The 18656-nt window shown below is 32.5% G+C and overlaps 3 protein-coding genes across 3 annotated transcripts; 1 reads left to right on the top strand and 2 right to left on the bottom strand.

The window, feature by feature from the left end:
- The first annotated feature begins 5294 nt into the window (after nt 1–5294).
- Nucleotides 5295–7112, top strand: LOC132708759 (uncharacterized). The gene is made up of 3 exons (XM_060681316.1): nt 5295–5407; nt 5749–6123; nt 6455–7112. Exons 1-3 carry the CDS (start codon nt 5304–5306, stop codon nt 7092–7094), a joined length of 1119 nt encoding a protein of 372 aa, XP_060537299.1. The 5' UTR covers nt 5295–5303; the 3' UTR covers nt 7095–7112.
- Nucleotides 7113–7193: 81 nt separating this feature from the next.
- Nucleotides 7194–10991, bottom strand: LOC132708760 (uncharacterized). The gene is made up of 3 exons (XM_060681317.1): nt 10693–10991; nt 8549–8747; nt 7194–7743 (listed from the first exon to the last, which is right to left on the bottom strand). Exons 1-3 carry the CDS (start codon nt 10886–10888, stop codon nt 7617–7619), a joined length of 522 nt encoding a protein of 173 aa, XP_060537300.1. The 5' UTR covers nt 10889–10991; the 3' UTR covers nt 7194–7616.
- Nucleotides 10992–14703: 3712 nt separating this feature from the next.
- LOC132708765 (uncharacterized) lies at nt 14704–17252 on the bottom strand. Its single transcript, XM_060681323.1, has 3 exons — nt 16980–17252; nt 15922–16057; nt 14704–15080 (listed from the first exon to the last, which is right to left on the bottom strand). The coding sequence occupies exons 1-3, from the start codon at nt 17200–17202 to the stop codon at nt 14909–14911; spliced, it is 531 nt and encodes a 176-aa protein (XP_060537306.1). The 5' UTR covers nt 17203–17252; the 3' UTR covers nt 14704–14908.
- Nucleotides 17253–18656: the final 1404 nt, after the last annotated feature.

Raw genomic sequence — 18656 nt, forward strand, 5'->3', positions numbered from 1 at the left:
TGTAATAGTAAAGTAAGTAAAAAAGCAAACATAGCAGAAACATTAAATCACATAATTTAGTGCACCTAGTTTAAGTTTACACAAAAGCTCTATTTTCATTATAAGAGTGCTACTGGCAATTCACAAAATTGATCAATAAATAGTATCAACTCTATAGCAGAGACACCCTGAATGAGCAGGAAAAAATATGTTTAAGATTGGAGTTAAGGATTTTTTATTGGGAAGTTAAGCTTTCATCGAACTATCTGAGCTTTGTTTTAAATACTTACACACAATAGTCCCCAATAAGCGGCAGTGTTTAATTAAGCAAATATTTTAATTTTACACTTTGTGCATGCCGCATGAGTGTTTACTTGGGTATTTAAAAGTAGTGGTCTATGTAATATGGCAACTTAAAAATAACTATAAAATTGGATTAATAATTGCACAATAACAAAAGAAAATTAGTCCCAAGGGATGATACATTTCTACGGCTACCAGCATATTGCGAAAATGTAAAACACAATGTAAAATGGATAGGTTCGATTAACAGTATTATTTATTCGATTGTTCAATACAAGCACAAATCAGTTTCTTTTTGTATGTGTATTCAAAAAACTTAGACAGGAGATTTACATATTGTTTTTGAGCTACCTTTAGTGTTATTTCTACGATGTAAAAAAATTGTAAAACGATTTGAACATTAATTTACCGTATATTGGAGTCACGATTCACGTCGTAATTGCAATTGCCTTAGACGAAAAACGCACGTGTGGTATTTGTTGCTGACTGCGAAATCACATTTTTTCCCTTGAGTTGTTAGACGAACTGTTTCGCTAAATTCTTATTTGTGATTTCATTGTTGTATTACCGGGAACTTCGACTCGTGAGACGCATCGCTTCTCACGATGTATTTTGAAACTAACATGTCGCAAGAGGCTGATTTGCCCCGTAATAGCAATGACCAATGACAAATTTAAAGTTGATACCCGACAATTTATTGATTATAATGCAGAAACTGGAGCCTATGACAAATTAAACTAATATGAGGTTCAATCTATTTGTCATCAAGCACGACCATCCGCTCACAATGGGATTTTCTGAATATTAGTAAAAACAACGGCTACAGTATAGATATTAACACTCTAAGTATTGGATATAAGTGCTCCATCTCCCTCCATCATTTCATGAGGCTACCCCTTTCCGTAATCTTTATAATAGTGTTAAGTTAAATGTAATTTTTTTATCACGGTATAATATATATATTTTTATGCACCATACCACTGACGTATTTAAATAAATTTCTTACACTGGAATTTGAACAGTGATTAACTCCTTTCAGCTCGTTTTTGCATTGTGTAACATTTAGTGCGTTTTGCAAAATTCAAAGAAACAGTTCATTTTACCGCATGTCAAAGGTTTAACCAGCAGTACTCAATTCCTGCTTAATTGGTTCGTCAAAAACGTAAAATTGCTCCCACTGCAAATGCTGTCAAATTTCTTACTGAAAATTAACATCACTGTATCAACAAAAATGTTTATTTATTTGAGAAATAAATCACTTCTCTGGGAAGAGCAAAAACGACCAGCAACATATAAATGGATAATTTGATGCGTTAAACTTTTATGGTAAAGTAAAAGGCACCCTTGTTGCAGCCTAAGTAGACAAGTTTGAACTTGAAATTTTTAGTACATGACAGACGCATTTAGAATGTGATGCGTCTGTCTATGCGTTGGTTGGTTAGTTTTAATTTCTTTATTGGCAATATCATATGAATCGGAATGTGTACGCGAAGCCGCGGGGGGCGGTTTTATATCAAATTTAATTTAATCGTAAAGCGAAAGGACCTTTTTATTTTTCCTTTATGAAGTGGGTGTGATATGAATTTCATGCGAACATCTCCACCTACGACAAATTAAGCGCTTTGTATTCACGACCGAATTACGCATATTTCTCGCGTGGAAAATTTAATTAATTAAATCTTAAAATGTCAACGCGTCCGGGAAAACGTGTGAAAAATAAGGGACGGGACAAATGAATAGGAAATAACCGCGCGCGATAGGGTTAGATTAAAGTCTTCAAATAATTAATATCAAAGGTTTCCCTGTAATTAAAAAACGCGGGAAATTGTAATTCATTGTCGCGCATAAAGACGCAAAGGCCTAAATGAACGTAATAATAAGTAACAGATAACAAAAGATTCTTTGACAGTGGCGAAACATCAAAGTGATTCGCCACACGTCGAAATCAGAATCATCCCCTTCGGGTTTTCCGTTTATCCCTTAATGCCGGAGAAAATCCTTCGATGGCGATGAACGCGCCGAGCTTACCAGGCGATTTTTGCTTACTTATCCTTTGCGACGTGCCCTTTTTTCAAATATTTTAAAAGAACGGCGACAATGCTAATGTAGAAAAAGAATCTATTGTCATCGAGCCAATTTTTCAAGTAAACTTAAAGATTATGAATTTAATGCATTGTTTTCATTTTTTCTGGAAAATTAAATTAATGATTTAAAAAAAATAAATGAAATATTTCTCCAGTGCAATCTTGTTAATCCGACATCACCCCAATCTGTTGACCTGTACAAAATAATTAGTGCTTATATTTTTTTAAGAATTATCACAAAATTTGGATCATTATTTATTGTTGAGTCTTTAATAAATTTAAATAAATCAAAATTTGGGATTTGATGAGACTATTCTCTGCAGCTACAACAAACTCCACTTTGTGAAGACAATTTCTTTAGTAAAAGTTACACTTTTTAAGAACAAATCACTCATTCATTCGTTCGTTATGACTGATTAACTGCCAATCAACTTTTCATAAAATCAATAACTAGGTTTGTCTAATAAATATTATATATTTTATTATAATCAATAAACAAATAAATAATAATTACAGGTCAAATAACATGTATTTAATTATTATCTAGAAGCAACAATAGAACAAAAAGTAATATTCGAATTTGTAAATCGTATGACTAATAGTTGGTAAAGTAGATTGATATAATATAATATTACTGAATGCGAATCTTCGCTGTTCTACTGGTCGAACATTGAACTTGCTAAGGAATTACTCAGTTTCAATTCCCTGTCCCTCCCATTTTAAGATACAAAAACTTTAAAACCCTATGTTGTACCTTCTCTATCGCATCAATGTAAACTTTATAAATTTGATACCATACTATACACGCATACTACTTTTTACAAAACTTCTGGATTCCTCCTGCGTCGGTTTTTGCTGACGTTTCGCCAATCATCCTGTTGGCTTCTAGAGCTTGACTGAAACTGACTCGCATTTTATTCTGTATCTGCTTATATATTATTTGAGGAGGGCGGAGCTAAATGAAGGGCATAAACACCGTCCCGGATGACTGATTCCCAACTGCGAGCCAGTTTCACTCAAGCTCTGAAGAAGCCAACAGGATGATTTTCGAAACGTCAGCAAGTTCGACTCAGCAAAAACCGACGCAGGAGGAATCCAGAAGTTTTGTAAAAAGTATTACAGTAGCCTGTGGAAGTTTCTTCGAAAAATTAGACGCATACTTGTGAAAGTTTGTAAATTCGGAAAGTACTACAACATCTATTAATAAATCCCAACATTCTCAAAGCGCAGTGCATCATGCTGGAAATATGTTCGACAAATGAGAGCGCACTGTCCAACACAACGCCGAGGTTACCGAGACTAATCCATCTAGGGATTGGGACTTTATTTAGCTTCTAGAAATACAATTTTGCATAAAACAATTCGTGAAACTCAAAACTTTATATTTATAAATATTTAAACTTAGTTTATTATCAGTGAATCATTTCTGGAAAGCATCAAGATGCCCTTGGAGGCTGATGGAGTAATCAACACCAGTAATAGAAGATACTATTTTTAGGTCGCCAGTAAACAGCAAGACCAGACAAGTAAACAGCTTTGCAACATCATTAAAGAACATCAAAAATAGTAAAACATGGCATAAAACATCTCTGAGCGGTATCCATTATGTGAAACATAGTGCTTGTTGTCCCAAAATAGCGACCCTAGCAATTGAATCAAAGGCCCATTAAAACCTTTATTAAACAGGTCTAAGAGTATGGTACGATCAACTCCACGTCCAGTTGAGTCGTTTTATCTAATGAATCAGATACATATTGTGTAATCTCCATTAAATTAGTCACTAATGATCTACAATCAATAAAACCTTGCTGAGATGTTGAAATTAACCGCCTTATTGCGATGAACAACAACCTTTTCAAATACTTTAGCAAAATTGCACGATGGCTTATAATCTAGCACATCACCGAGATTACTAAAGAACAGGACATACTCGGGCTATCTTCCACCATTCAGGAAACTCTGCCCTGCCAATAATCCAATGGAATATTTTTCGTAAGACCTAGATCCTATAAGTCAGTACTTTACTTTCAATTAAGAATTCATTCTTAAGTAACTTATGTTTTTGATCTTGCTTAATAAAAAAAATGCAAATAAATAAATTAACCATACACAACATAAAAATACATTTGTAATTACGTAAATGTGCTTTTTATGTGCATCTTATCCGTAATCCATGCTTAGCAGTGTGATGTTGGGAATAATAAGGTGGCACTATATTGAAATTAATCGAATTACAATATTCAAATTATACTAAGAAAGTTGTAAGTAAATATCGGTTACATATCGAGCATCAAAATTTTGATTAAGTTTAAATTGTCAAAAAAAACCTTTGGACATTTTATAAATTTTGGGTATTAATTTGTAATTATAAATGTATGTAGTTAAAAAATATATCGAATATGTATGTAGAATATAATGAAATGGTTCTAGTTAAGCACTTTAATTCAATGATATAATCCTTTGATGTAAACTGTTTAGCGTTCATTAAATTGTTGAAGTAGATAAACAAACATATTACGCAGAAAATTTTAATTAACCTAATAAGCATATTAACTACATCGATTTTGAATGCGATTGCTATTAGGATTAAACTCCCTACTAAAGAGCATATACCAAAAGCCCACCCCCTAGTACGGCTAAAATGTTAATGAAAATGTCGGTTACAATAAAACAAAATTTTGTGGAAACGTATAATTTTATACATGTTTTTCATTTTCATTGTGTCCGCTACTTATTTATCAATGTTTGGAAAAACGCATCGCCGAATATGATAGCATATTTTTCCTTCAAATGAAAGCGTAACGCGTTACTTTGGGATTAGTAATTTAACGTAGGCAAACCAGACAAGCACCCACGCGAACTTTCTTCGATCAGTGAAATTTTGCAAACACTGACAAAACAACAGCCGCGCAGTCGTTAAAACAAATTCTTCGCGAGATGACTTTCCGAAAATATTTGCCTTTGGTGATTCCTTTAGTATTTTTCAAAGGTTCCGCATCAATTACAACCAATTTGACAAATAATTACGCAGAAGTTTTATGGTAAGTAGAATGAATTAACATTTTTTTAATGAAAGCAAAACTCTAACGTTTTTTGTGTGAAGTTTTTTAATATATTTTCGTGACTCTGTAAATAAAAAAATATTTTTGGATTTATACGAATTAATTTAAGGAAACATAAAAAATGTTTTGCTATTATTTATAATAACTTCATTTTTTTTAATGCACAACTAACTGAAGCAAGGATTCAAGACATAGAAACATAAAGCTTTTATTTCACTTTGCAATTTATTTCAATTGTACAAACAATAAAAACGGCGCGAAGACTACGTAGTGCTTATATATTCTATATATCAATATGTTGTATGGTGTATTGTTTACAGGAATTTGTCTAACGTCGCACTTCAAAGTCGTCAAAATTATCCCAACTTCCCTTACCAACAAAATCAACCACAACGTTACAAACCATACAAATACGGGTATGGTTATCCCGAAAAATACGTACCGTATTATCCGGATTATCTAACGAATGAAGTGATACCACCCTACAGACCATATAGATATCCACCGGCACCACACAAGCAACCCATAAGGCCAACTCAACAAACTATCATGGACGCATTGTTTTCGATAGCACAGAATGACGATCTACAGTGCGTCCCAAAATTAGTTTGTGAATTAGCCTCCGGTACGATGACAAGTAGACAACGACAAGGATTAAACTTACCACTCAATATAAATGGTGACACTCTACTGGCGTAAGTTAAAATGGATAATGAAGTATTTCAAATTTAAATTTTATTATTTTCATTTAATTAAATATTAAGCATTTTATCATTAAAAATAGCTTAGTAAAAATAAATTAAAGCATAGATATCGCAAAAATTAATAAAACAGACACTGGAAGATCGAAAAATATTATACCTGGGTCGTATTTTCCAAGGTTTGTTGAGGACAATTTTGAATATTAAACATATCAACCAAAAGTAAAACTTTTTGGTATTTTGGTCACAATATATCTCATAATATATATTCGGTATAGAACAGATTTTTGTAGCCGATCTTTCTTTAAAAATATTTTATTTTTAGATTCATCTCCAGTTTGAATAGCGCCCATTCTTCTCCAGTGTTACACTTCGGAAAGGCAGCTGTCTTGGGATTCGCTGCTAAGCGCAACACGGGATCATGTTCCGCATTTTACTCGAGATGTCCGTCAGATCCGGAAAAACTTATACAATACTTAAACAACCACAACGGTGGATTTTTCAGATTTTTCCAAGGACTCGGCCAACAGAACAATGACGCTCATTATCAAAAGCAATTTGCTGAGAAGCGCATTTTAAATCAACCGTTTAATGAATTTAAATACTACGATAACAGCGATGATTTATCCAATAATATTCAATCTGAAGTCAAATTCCCAGAATATAATTCACGCTTATTATCCCAATTAGTGTTTCCATATTTTGATGAACCAAAAATAAACAGAGACGTCGAAAAATTACACTTTCCGAATGATGACAAAGTGCCTTACAGAAAATCTAAAAAATTGAATTTCGATACCGTAGTGTTCGAAAACCATGAGAACCATTTGGATATACAAAAACCATTGCCCAATCACGTTCCCGATCCCCATATATTTCCGGATCGTACCGGAACCGGAGAACTCAAATTGGATTTTCACCATCACTATACCAGAGATACACCTTATTTTAGCTTTCCAAATTAAATCAAAAATTCAAAATAAAGGTGCACAAATAATGCTTATTGCTGATTGAGAATATTGCTTTTGTTTTCAAAAATATTTATTATACATTTACTTTAATTGAATGTACCGTATTTTTGTGCCCCCACAATACACATGGGATGTGATAAATATCTTATTTCCACAGTGTAATGATCCAAAGTGATAACACCTATAATAACAGGGTAGTTTTCGGGATATTTGAAATTAAAACTATGAATAACAGCATTATCATAACTATGCTAAGGCGTGGCAGATTGTAATTATATCAATGGCGATAAGACCCAACAATGTACCTAATACTGTATTTCACCAAATAGTTCGTAACGTTTTCTACTACATGTCAAGCTAATTATATTTATTTAATAAAACTATATAAACAACAATAAATTATAAGGAATAAAATCGAGGCTTTTTCTTACAAAATTTATGTATGTACAAATTGATACGTTAAGATTTCGGAAATAATATGACACAACAAAATTAGTTACTCCGCCTATGAACTAATTACTCTTTGCATGCTCGTCCTCTTTTAATAAGCTGATTGCAGAATCTAGGAGATGCGATAAAATCACCCAAAAAGACGCTCAAAAAATAGAATTCCTTTTGTTTTTCCTGCGACGCCTTGTAATTGCTGAAAAGAAAAAAATGTTCAAACCCCCCCGCACCATACGGTATTATGCAGGTCGGTCTTTTTAAAGCAAACCTGGGGCAAGATATGCAAACAATTGTTAATTTGAACTTAAGTGACATTTAATTTGATAATTCGTGCCGACAAATTAGAATAACAACGCGGCCGTTGCTTATCTTGCGTTTTTAATAAAAAAAATCAACCTTGTTGAGGCAATAAACGTGTGAAATGTAACAGGGTAAAAGACAAGAAAATATATAATATAAATATATAATATAAATAGAGCAAAGAAAATAAAAATTTTTTGGATTTGTTTATCCAGTCAACATTACTTACGTTTCGGCGGAAACAGTGGGCCATCTTCAGAGAAATTTCGAACATAAAGAAACTTATTTTAAAAATGTATTTGCCTTATATAAAATTTTAATTAGAAAACAAATAGATAAAAGTGAGATAAAGGAGGAAGACCAAGTCAGACGATGAACAAAAATTACATTAGGTTTTGTCGAAATATGTAAATTTTTGGAAATATATACAAATCCAACAACTATATTATTAAATTATAATATATTTATTAAAATAAATTAATGTTTATACCAAGTTCCTTTATGTACAGTATATCTCAAAATATGGCCTCTTGATTTTGGCCGAAACGTACGTAATTTTTACTGCACGGAAACAAAAATCTTAAAATAATATAGCGTATAAGGTACCGGGTTTAGTTTCAATCAGGGGCGTAGAGTACCTTTCGTCGGCGTATGTTATCAAAATGAGAATTATTTCAAGGAAGCGTTGAAAGAAAACTTACTTGAACACATCGTCCCAGTCGATAATCATTTCGTGTCTGCCGTTTGTTTTCCTTGCCTTTTCGGCGTGATGAAGACAAACTTTCGGATAAATACAGACGTTTTCACCAAGTTCGGTAACTAAGCGTTTTTCAGCTTCTATCATGTTTATCATTTCGTCGTTGGTGATGCCACGGCGTGTCCTCTTGCTGACATATGTCTCTAGAATAACACAGAGTGAAGTGTCTATATTTACATCACTTTTAAAATACATAATTGTAGATTATCCCTTACTCTCCTCGATATGATGTATTTGAAAATTGTTAGCGAATAAAATTTTAAACGACATTAATGAAATTACAAACGATGCGTAGTAAATCAATTCGCTTTGTAAATAAGAATTAATAATGGAAACAGTTTTCATCTATTTGTATGACTCTGACTTTTATCTGCACGATATTTATTCAGACTTTAACCTAAACTTGACCTTCAGAGCTTGATTAAGATAATATGTTTTTGACACAAGTAAGATGGTGATTACTAACTCCACTTTTTTTTTTGCACCTCCTTTATCCTCTATTTTATTATTATTTATACGTTGAAGCCGTGGTAGATAAAATAAAAATGACTATTCAGAATGTTATACTATACCTTTGCGATACTTATTACTTTGTAAAGAACTTCTTTCAGATAATATATTTTTGACATAAGTAAAATAGTGATTACTAACTTCACAATGTTTTTCCACCTCCTTTACGCCTATTTTATTGTTATTTGTATCTTTAAGCCATGGTAGATAAAATAAAAATTATTATTCAGAATGTTACGTTATGTTATGTTGTGATACTTATTATGTTGTAAAGTTTATAGCTTCAGAGCTTTTTATCAAATAATGATTTTTGACATAACCCAAATGGTGATTACTAACTTCAAAAATTTTATCCACCTCTTTTTCTCTATTTTATTATTATTTATATGTTTAAGCCATGGTAGATAAAATAACAATTATTATTCCGAATTTTGTACTATATCTTTGTGACACTTATTATGTTGTAAAGATTTTAGCTTTAGAGCTTCTTTCAGATAATGATCTTTGACATAAGTGATATCGTGACTATTAACTCCACAAGTTTTATTTACCTCCTTTTCCTCTGTTTTATTATTATTTATCCGTTTAAGTCATGGTGGATAAAATAAAAATTATTATTTCGAATGTTATATTATAACTTTGTGATTGTTCTTACATTGTGAAGAATAAAGAATAAAAGAGAGGTAATTTTGATGTTTCTCTGAATTGCGTTATAAACCCGCTTTCCAATGATATGTTATCAACCGGTGGATCCTTTTTACTAACCCTAAAAAATTCTTAGTCGTTTATTCTTATATAATGGCGATTGAAGACAGAGGTTTTCAATTTTGAAACTACATATTGGAAATTACTCAAATTCTGTCCACGATGCAATTTAAATTAAAAACGAGTTTTTTTTTATTCAATTTTGAATCAAACTATTTACGACACATTAATTTAAGCATTACCCAATCCGTTATTAGCCAGATTGCCTTAACATTTTGATATTTATTAGAAAAGTTAATGCCACACGCTTTTTATCGGAAAATTGCCTAAATAAATGTCAGACAAATTAAGTCGATTCGGCAGTAATCAACGTTATCCTGAGACTTGTAATTACCGACGCATTCGATACGCATTGGTCCGCTGTTTTATGATTTAAGTAAAGTTAAAATTAATTAATGCTTGGTACATTATTTATTAACTATCCGATAAAACTTTAAAAAATTCATTATTTCAGAGATGTTGAAATTATTTTATTTATATATAAGAAATAATATATATATATATATATATATATATATATATATATATATATATATATATATATATATATATATATATATATATATATATATATATATATATATATATATATATATATATATATATATATATATAAGAAATAATGTTAAATAGTCGACTCGCTAACAAAATCAAATATGAGATAACGTAAAAACCGCCATTGTAACATTAAAGCCATAACTGAAAGTAGATGACCTTCGCTACGACAATACAGTCTAGGAAAACTTGCGCAAAAGCTTCGTATAACTTAAACAATACCTAAATGAAAAAAATAAAATAAAATTCCATACTTACGTGGATTTAAAGAATAGGCTAATTTTTTTACAAAATTCGACAATCTCACAGCCACTATTATCACAGGGAAACCAACTAATTCCACTGGTAGTTCAAACGCAGGTTCTTGTGCGGCAACAGATACAGGCTTATCCATAAACAAAATTAACGGGTACAAGAAGCCGTACAAAACCGCAACTATTCCTCGCACTTTCATTTTTTTTATATTATTTCCTTCCTTTACCGTTTTCTTTTTAACAGTCTGATGTAGTTTACCGGAAAATATCAACAAGAAGTATTTTAAGAACGTCGAGTATAAGAACGGCCTATGTAGTAATAAGAGTGAAAGTGACCACCACTCCTCACGACGGACGTTATTTCGTGGAGGGCGTTCTGTTTAATATTCCGAATAATTTACGATTAAATAATAGTTAAGTAACGTCTTTAACAATTATTTAGTCAATGAGGACGAGCCCGTTACCGATGTACATGATAGAGTTCACGTATTTCGATAACAATTTGCGTAAAATATTGTTGCAGTTTTTTTTCTTTTTCGCAACATCATTGTTTACGAGAAAGAAAAACGCGAAGTAAAAGCGGTAGCCGTCCATCTTTAAACGTTAATTAATTGCTGCAGCAGACGGTAGTCAAATAAAATTAGATATAATTTTAATATTAATTCGTATGCTATATGCCCCCAAGAAAAAATAACAACATTATCTCTGCGTTCACCGAATTGTTGAATATGTATTGGTTATTAAAAAACAAAACTTAGCGTTCCATTATAATTAAAAAGTAACTGTTAATGTTTAATTCACATATCAAAAACTTTGAATTCCAAATCTAAACTGAAATTGTTAAACTAAATGCAAACATGGTCCTTCGAGCCGGATGTTTGACTCGATTTTGAAAAGCTTTACATAACAAATATCTATGCCCATGGTTGGATGCTGTACAGATAAATTTTGGTTGGGAAATCATGACATCAGTTATACAAAAAGTCTGTGGGCATAAGAAATTTTTATTTCTATTTCTATTTCTTATTAGCTAGTGTTTAAAATTAATTTAATATACGTTCTCAAAGCGAAGAACTAAATAGATGTCATGAAGAGCAGTTAAGCTATTTTCAAAAATATTTATCGGGTTTAGATGGTAATGACCTTAGTATCACACATTTTTTGAAATAGACGACCGAATTCTTAAAATAAAATACCGTTCGAACCGATTTGAGACTGTTCAAAACCAAATAGGAATGTCAGCTAGATACTGATTTAGAAAAAGAATTTTGATATATACACATAGGAGTTCTTTATTGACTTTAGAGAAAAATAAAAATGAGTCTAGCTGTAAAATTCGTTTTATGTTTAATAACGACATATATCGAAAAATTTAAATGATTTATCTGAGTTGCGCTAGATAAATATTTTTCTCCTGGTAATTCTTCAAATTGGGAAAACTTAAAAGAATTTCTAAAGCGAAGCCCGTCTAAAATATTTTCAATGAAGCAATTTTGTCAGTTTTTAGCGAAAAGCAGCAGCGTGCATTTTTAAAAATGGTTTATAATGGATATTCCATTGTCTATTCTTTTTTGACATTCTCTTCGGGATCAACAGAGCATGTAGGGAAACGTAGTCAAATTTTGGTGGCAACCTGAACTAGTTTTCTGCTGGTAGCTAATTTTAAATATAAAGTAAAAGTCTAAGCATATAACACTACACAAATAAAACTCTCAACCTAGATAATATTGAATTATAAGACAAATTTAATGAAGAGATTTCAATATAAAAAAAATCATAGAAATTAATAAGATACCGATACCCAGTATAGAAAATACAAACATCTCGAAAAATAAATAGTTCGGTATCAGAAACATTTTGAATATTACTTAAATTACTTTACTTTGGTGGTTGATATTGGAAAAGAGACAATTGAATATCGTCTAAAAGATAGACTAGACTACTGTCTATTGTGTGGCAAACCGAAACGGTAATTCAATACCGAATAATATATTTTTTTAATTTTCATGATAACACATATCTTTGTCAGTTACCTCCAATAATATCTTAGCAGTTCAAAAAATACTGAAAGATGTTCAAATTTTAATAAAAATTGTATTTTGACGGTCATTTTTGTCAAGCTGGCCCAAATAATTAATTTCTGTAGACAAATTTGAATAAATTTAAAACGATTTACATATTTTTTAAGGTTATTATAGTCCGTATACATTATTTTTGAAGGACGCTAGTTGCAGAGTTATATTATTATATTTTTTTGTTTTCTATTGCTATTTTACTTCGCATGAATACGAAAATAAAGAATGTACTAAATTGGTGGAAGGGGCATAGCACCATAAACGGCATAAAGGAAATTTTATTAAACTTTAAGCTAGTGGTTTAAAAACTCCGTTGCACTGCTTAGTTGCATTGCTTCTGAAGATTACAAAGTAATAACCGACGAACTCGACAACTATGCGAAAATTATTACCGTCGTCCGTGTTTAAAAATCGATACATTTAATGAATTCCGCAAATTTATTTTTAATTAAGATTATTAGCTGTGTTATTTTTACGTTCTTCTTATTGCCGCTTCTTACAGCAGTAATCAGCGTATGTCACGAAGATAATTATCGTAAAATCGTTATTAATGCTATGTCATTTAGCTTTATAACAATAATTACTTGAAAAATAATTAGAAAAAAATTGCGGCAAAGGCTCTTGGTCATGTTTTTTCGTGAGGCTGACGATCGGTATATAACATCCATCTCAGCTTGCGTCATAAATACCACAATTATTCCGGAAAAGATTAAAAAGAAAGTAACGTTTCCTATATCTGCTCTGTATAAACTTATGTCTTAGTAATTGTTTAATTAGTAGAATTTAAATTAAATATATTTACGGGTGGTTGCGATATAAAAGCACCAAAGGCCAGTGCTTAGTGATGAGTTCCACGTTCTAACAGGGATAAAATAGATAAAAGCAAAATTATTTTATTTTACTTTTTGCTTTTGACGGTTAAAATTCTCGTAAAACTCCTGCCGCGAGTTTATATATGTTAATGAAGTAGTTTTCGTGCACTTTCTTTGAAAATTAACCTAAAATATACCGATATAAAATGAAGAAGACGTTGTAATTCTTCTCGGGAAAATAAATTTAAATATTGCGCGAGAAACTTTATGCCTTCTTTGCATAAAAACAAAGAAGCCGGGACGTAAATGCAGCTCGCGAAATACATTTCCGAAGTATTTCATTTGAAAAATTAGTATTTTTATCTTTGTTGTAAAATTTTTATTTGCTCATTTCGTTGTATACTCTTGACGATTACTTCACCTATATATTTTAAATTAACAATAAAAACAATGTATCAACGTTCGTTTCGACTTAAGATCATAATAAAATGGTGAATATATAAGTTTTTAGTTATAAAGTGTTTTAGTTGGCCGCAAAATATTTCGTACTAAAGCTTTAAGAAAAATTACGCTTATAATTATAGCCTAAAATTAAATTAAATTAAAACTTAACTAACATTAACGGATACTATAATAAAGGAGCTACATAACACAATTCAATATACAGTATGTTAGATGTTTCGTCCGTATTCCAAGAAAACCTACTCTCCAACTAAGTTGTGCATTCTGCGAAGATAGAATTTAAATGATTCAAAACTAGCGAAAACTCCTCTTTGTTTCGGTTGGAGATCATATCGTTTATTCGTTTCAGTAGATTAGGTATAATTGCAGAGCCAAGGGCTCTAATTGGAACTTCTGGAACTTATCTCAGTCATCTTCTGCCGAACCTATGCTCGTAATATTACAGTAAAGGCTTGAACAGAATGTTAAACTAGGCTGCAGCATATGCATTCTATAGCGATGGAACTTAATTGATTACAACTAACCAATAGAAAACTAGCTACATGTACAGGGGTTCTTACTCGTTATTAATCACAGAACTGTGCGTTTCGGAGGAGTGAGTTCTGAGGAAAAATTATTTCCCATAAACTGTGACAGAACACCATTTTAGTAGAAAATAATCAACAGTTCAAATGTTCGCATTCCTTTATTTTACAAATTTCTGCGACGTAATTCGCATCCACGAATTAATATCACAAATTATTCCTTCCGGCATATCCGTTTTCCTATCGTGCGTTACCGCATCATCATGTTCTCGTTTATACTCTTTGGCATTTGTTTTCGTATGTAGCGTATAATGACCTGGTTCCCCGTAACAATGGCTGTTTTTCTTTTAACGCATCCTAATCTTTTTCATCATCTGCAGAACTTGAAGACCGGGAAATGGACACGTCGGATAGAAATTATGGCAACCGTTTCCGTCGACACCGGCTATAAGTTGACCCATATGGGCGGCGAAATGATACCTAGACGTCAACTCCGCTGTCGTGCTAATTGTCGTGTCCCTAAAACAAGGCACTCTTATTTCACAAAAAAATCTTTTTCAACTAACCGACAACAATGGACTTTTGTTATTAACGAATTAGAGCTTGGCATGTACAGTATAAAGCGTGCAATTTTTTTCCAGTCATTATACAGTGCCCGGGGTAGTAAATGCATTATGATCGTAAAACCGGTTCGAATTTCCTTCGTTTATTCGAAAAACAAATTTAAATGAAATACGGATTTTGTTACATCAAAACGCCGAGCAAAATTCAGTAGTCAACAAAAGCCTTTTGTTGTCGATTTTTGAAGCACAAATCCTTCATTCGTTTGAATATGTAAACTATTTGAAAGCAATTTCACTGTTAACTGAAAGGTCATTTTAATACAGTTTAGCTTACTGTTACGAATAAGTCATACTTATTTTGTTTTTGAACCAAAATTAACTTGCACAACAATTCGGCACTGAGACAAGCAATCTGTATGATGTGTTACTCAAGGGACTGCGATGATATGAGAGTATCCGTTAGAATAGATTTTTTATGTATTTCGAGCAATGCATAAGTTTTACACATAAAGTATTATAAAAACACCTCGAAAGTTGTGAGACTTGGAGAAGGAATCGTGTCTAGTCAACATAGGTTACCTCATAGTCATTATAATTTATTGTGTTTTATATTGACTATTGATACCAATAAAACACGTTAATATTATTATCGATTATTTCATTGCACCATTTTACAACCGCCTTGGTACAATGGCAAGGGAAAGCGTTTGGTATTACGTGAAACCGACTACATTACTTTCGGTTTCGATAGCGACTTAAAGGCAACTGAACTTTTAAATTAAGAAATATATGCTTACCTCAAAAGAGCGAGTAGAGATTTCTCGGTTTCCGTTAGTTTTTCTTTCTGCGAGGTGGCAGTCAATTCGCAGATCAGTTTTGGCAGACAAGCGTTTTTTATAGTTTTTAATATTTGAGATTTTGACGCGGGAACGGCTAAAAAACAATAAATCCCGGAATGGTTATGCTTACGATATGGGAATTATTTCTACCCGATCCAGGGAAAATGCCTTTTAAGATTCTCATAAGAAATATTCTACAGTGAAAACCAATAAAATTTTACTGAAGGTTTTTAACTATTGAATTTAATATGTCAAGTAATTACGTAGATAAATACAATTTATCCACGAAATATACAATTATAAAATTTTCGAATTGACCTAGAAGTTGATTTAATATAACAAATAAAATAACTTAATGGTAAATAAATCCAAAAATGTTGCTCCCACCGATAGATATAAAGACAGACAGAAAGAGAGTGAGTGAGAAGGAGAAGTAACTCGAGGTTACCAAATTAATTTAATTATTTTACGCGCTCAAAAGACTGCTCTCTCCTTCATAAGGGCCTGTTCCTATTTATATTGCCTGTCGCCGTCATTTTAATACGGAAGAAGACTATAGGTGCGCTATTCAAACAATCAACTTGATGTTTACGTTGGCTATTGTATTTAAATTTCAATTTTTGCGTGAGGCCCAAGTCGCGACCTTGACAATGTTACTTTTTTTAATACCTACACTCAAAGCGCGTCATCTCATTAATTCGATGGAGGATAACAACAAAGGAGGTACCGGTGAACAGCTTGAAATCGAATTTCACTTATCTTTGACGTTTCAAAATACGTATGTGAAATCGATTTTGACGGTCTTCGCACAACATACCCATTTACGTTTACTTTTTGAGAAAGTTTTGTAAATAAACTTGAGTTATTGCCGTCCAGCTGTTTTTAAAGATGCAAAAATTTGTTTGAGCTTCTGATTTTAATATACCTAAGCATTTTCCAAGGCCGAGTATTTCCGCAAAAACAGTTACCATGACGAACGCGCCAATATGGCAGCCCTAATATTGTGATACACTTACTTAAATGCCTGACGGAGTCTTCTTCAATATCGGCGTCTATATCTATATCCGCTTTAGAGTCACCATAGCCCGGATTGGTGGGTCTCGGTGGAGTCTGTCTAGAATCTTCTATTTTGTTACCCCCGATAAGCTTATTTACCAACCCGGAATAATCCGAGACTAACATAAGAACCACGCAAATCATAAACACAATTCGGATGATCATTTTGCCCGTCGACGCCATTATCGCCACGTTTTTTCGTCGATATTCGTTTTGGCGGACATTGTTGACGACTAAAATTATTATTAAACTGTTTTAAACCATTTCTCGTTTACCTTGCCGATCCTAACCGTTGCCCCTCTCCACGCCACCACTGCCTCACTTCGGGTGAAAGCGAAAACAAGCGGCCGACCATTGGCGCCTTTTATTCGTATTCTTATATAAGCCATGTGATTTAAGATCACTTTACGTAACCGTCATACTTCCGTAAACTACTTCCGATGGAAAGTGAAATCGTTTATCGCTTTACTATCATGTTTCTAATTTTCTGCGCATCTGACGGGATAAACCGACATGGTAATGTAATTTAATAGCTAGGCGCAAGGTCGTTACTTCTATAAATCAAAGCTGAGAGTGTGGTAAGAACGATTACTTAAGAATCGGATAATGCATTTCGTAAATTCGAGGACAACGCGTTGTCCTTACTGGTCGGGGTAAAAAATTCTGTTGATAATTATTAAAGGTATTGGGAAAATTTAATATATATCTAACTTGAAAAAAAAAAAAACACAATACAATACCTTGTTTATAACAATAACACCTCGAGTACATTGGCAGTGAGAAATGGGGTTGTGCAGGGCTCAGTAATGGGAACCTACCCTCTTTCTCATATATATCAACGACCTTGCTGAAGCCCTTTTGTTAATAAATAAATACTTTGTTAATAAATAAAAACAATCTTACTGAAGCACTTGTTGAAGCTAACACTGAATTAATAAGATTGCTATCGAAAAATCGTCACTGGGCGGGGCAAGTTCGTAGCGCGTAGCGGGAAGCAGCTTTTTATTCTGGTGGTAAAGGAACGCATTGTTTTTATATCGTGCTCCTGCGGACCACTATGGAATTTTCGCAAAATCGATGTAATTTAATTGTGCATGCGCCGTGTATAAAACATCCTTCGCATCTCGTCGAACTTCAAAGTTACAGCAAACATCGGTAAATATTAAGATTTCCACAAATAATAGATAAATATCACTAAAACGGAAATTTTTAGTATGTTTTTTAATTTTGGCCCATAAATGGCACACCCTGTATATGATACAATCATTGTATGAAGTATAGGTTATAGCCCTCGATTTTCCACTAGTCCTGGTTCTAGAATTTTTTGAAAATAGTAAATGGTTTTCGAGAAAATAAGTTTTTTCTGAAATCATGCAGTGTGCCGTAATAATCAATGACGTCATGGCGTCTTGACAGCCCCCGAAATAGTGATTTACATATGGATTTTTTTCAAATATCCCGAGCAGCGTATGTGATGAAAACCGCAAATACAAAAATTGTAGTTCTTGTTGCGGCCTATGACACCGTTTGAACCAATTAGCCATATTTTTTACGATTTTTGAGTTGCGGCTAATAATTTACTCTGTAAAAAAACAATTTTCTAGGTCTTTTAGATTTTTGTCTATAATTTGAAAACC

This window comes from Cylas formicarius, unplaced genomic scaffold (genome assembly GCF_029955315.1).
Source record: "Cylas formicarius isolate icCylForm1 unplaced genomic scaffold, icCylForm1.1 PGA_scaffold_12__32_contigs__length_19106922, whole genome shotgun sequence".
Lineage (NCBI taxonomy): Eukaryota > Metazoa > Arthropoda > Insecta > Coleoptera > Brentidae > Cylas > Cylas formicarius.

Coding starts and splice junctions, on each gene's coding strand:
- LOC132708759 (XM_060681316.1), top strand. CDS start 5,304: ATGACTTTCCGAAAATATTTGCCTTTGGTGATTCCTTTAGTATTTTTC. Junction 5,408..5,748: donor AATTACGCAGAAGTTTTATG/GTAAGTAGAATG, acceptor TATTGTTTACAG/GAATTTGTCTAACGTCGCAC. Junction 6,124..6,454: donor AATGGTGACACTCTACTGGC/GTAAGTTAAAAT, acceptor TTTTATTTTTAG/ATTCATCTCCAGTTTGAATA.
- LOC132708760 (XM_060681317.1), bottom strand. CDS start 10,888: ATGAAAGTGCGAGGAATAGTTGCGGTTTTGTACGGCTTCTTGTACCCG. Junction 8,748..10,692: donor AGCCTATTCTTTAAATCCAC/GTAAGTATGGAA, acceptor GTGTTATTCTAG/AGACATATGTCAGCAAGAGG. Junction 7,744..8,548: donor GACTGGGACGATGTGTTCAA/GTAAGTTTTCTT, acceptor TTTTCTTTTCAG/CAATTACAAGGCGTCGCAGG.
- LOC132708765 (XM_060681323.1), bottom strand. CDS start 17,202: ATGGCGTCGACGGGCAAAATGATCATCCGAATTGTGTTTATGATTTGC. Junction 16,058..16,979: donor AGACTCCGTCAGGCATTTAA/GTAAGTGTATCA, acceptor ATTGTTTTTTAG/CCGTTCCCGCGTCAAAATCT. Junction 15,081..15,921: donor TCTCTACTCGCTCTTTTGAG/GTAAGCATATAT, acceptor GCCTTGTTTTAG/GGACACGACAATTAGCACGA.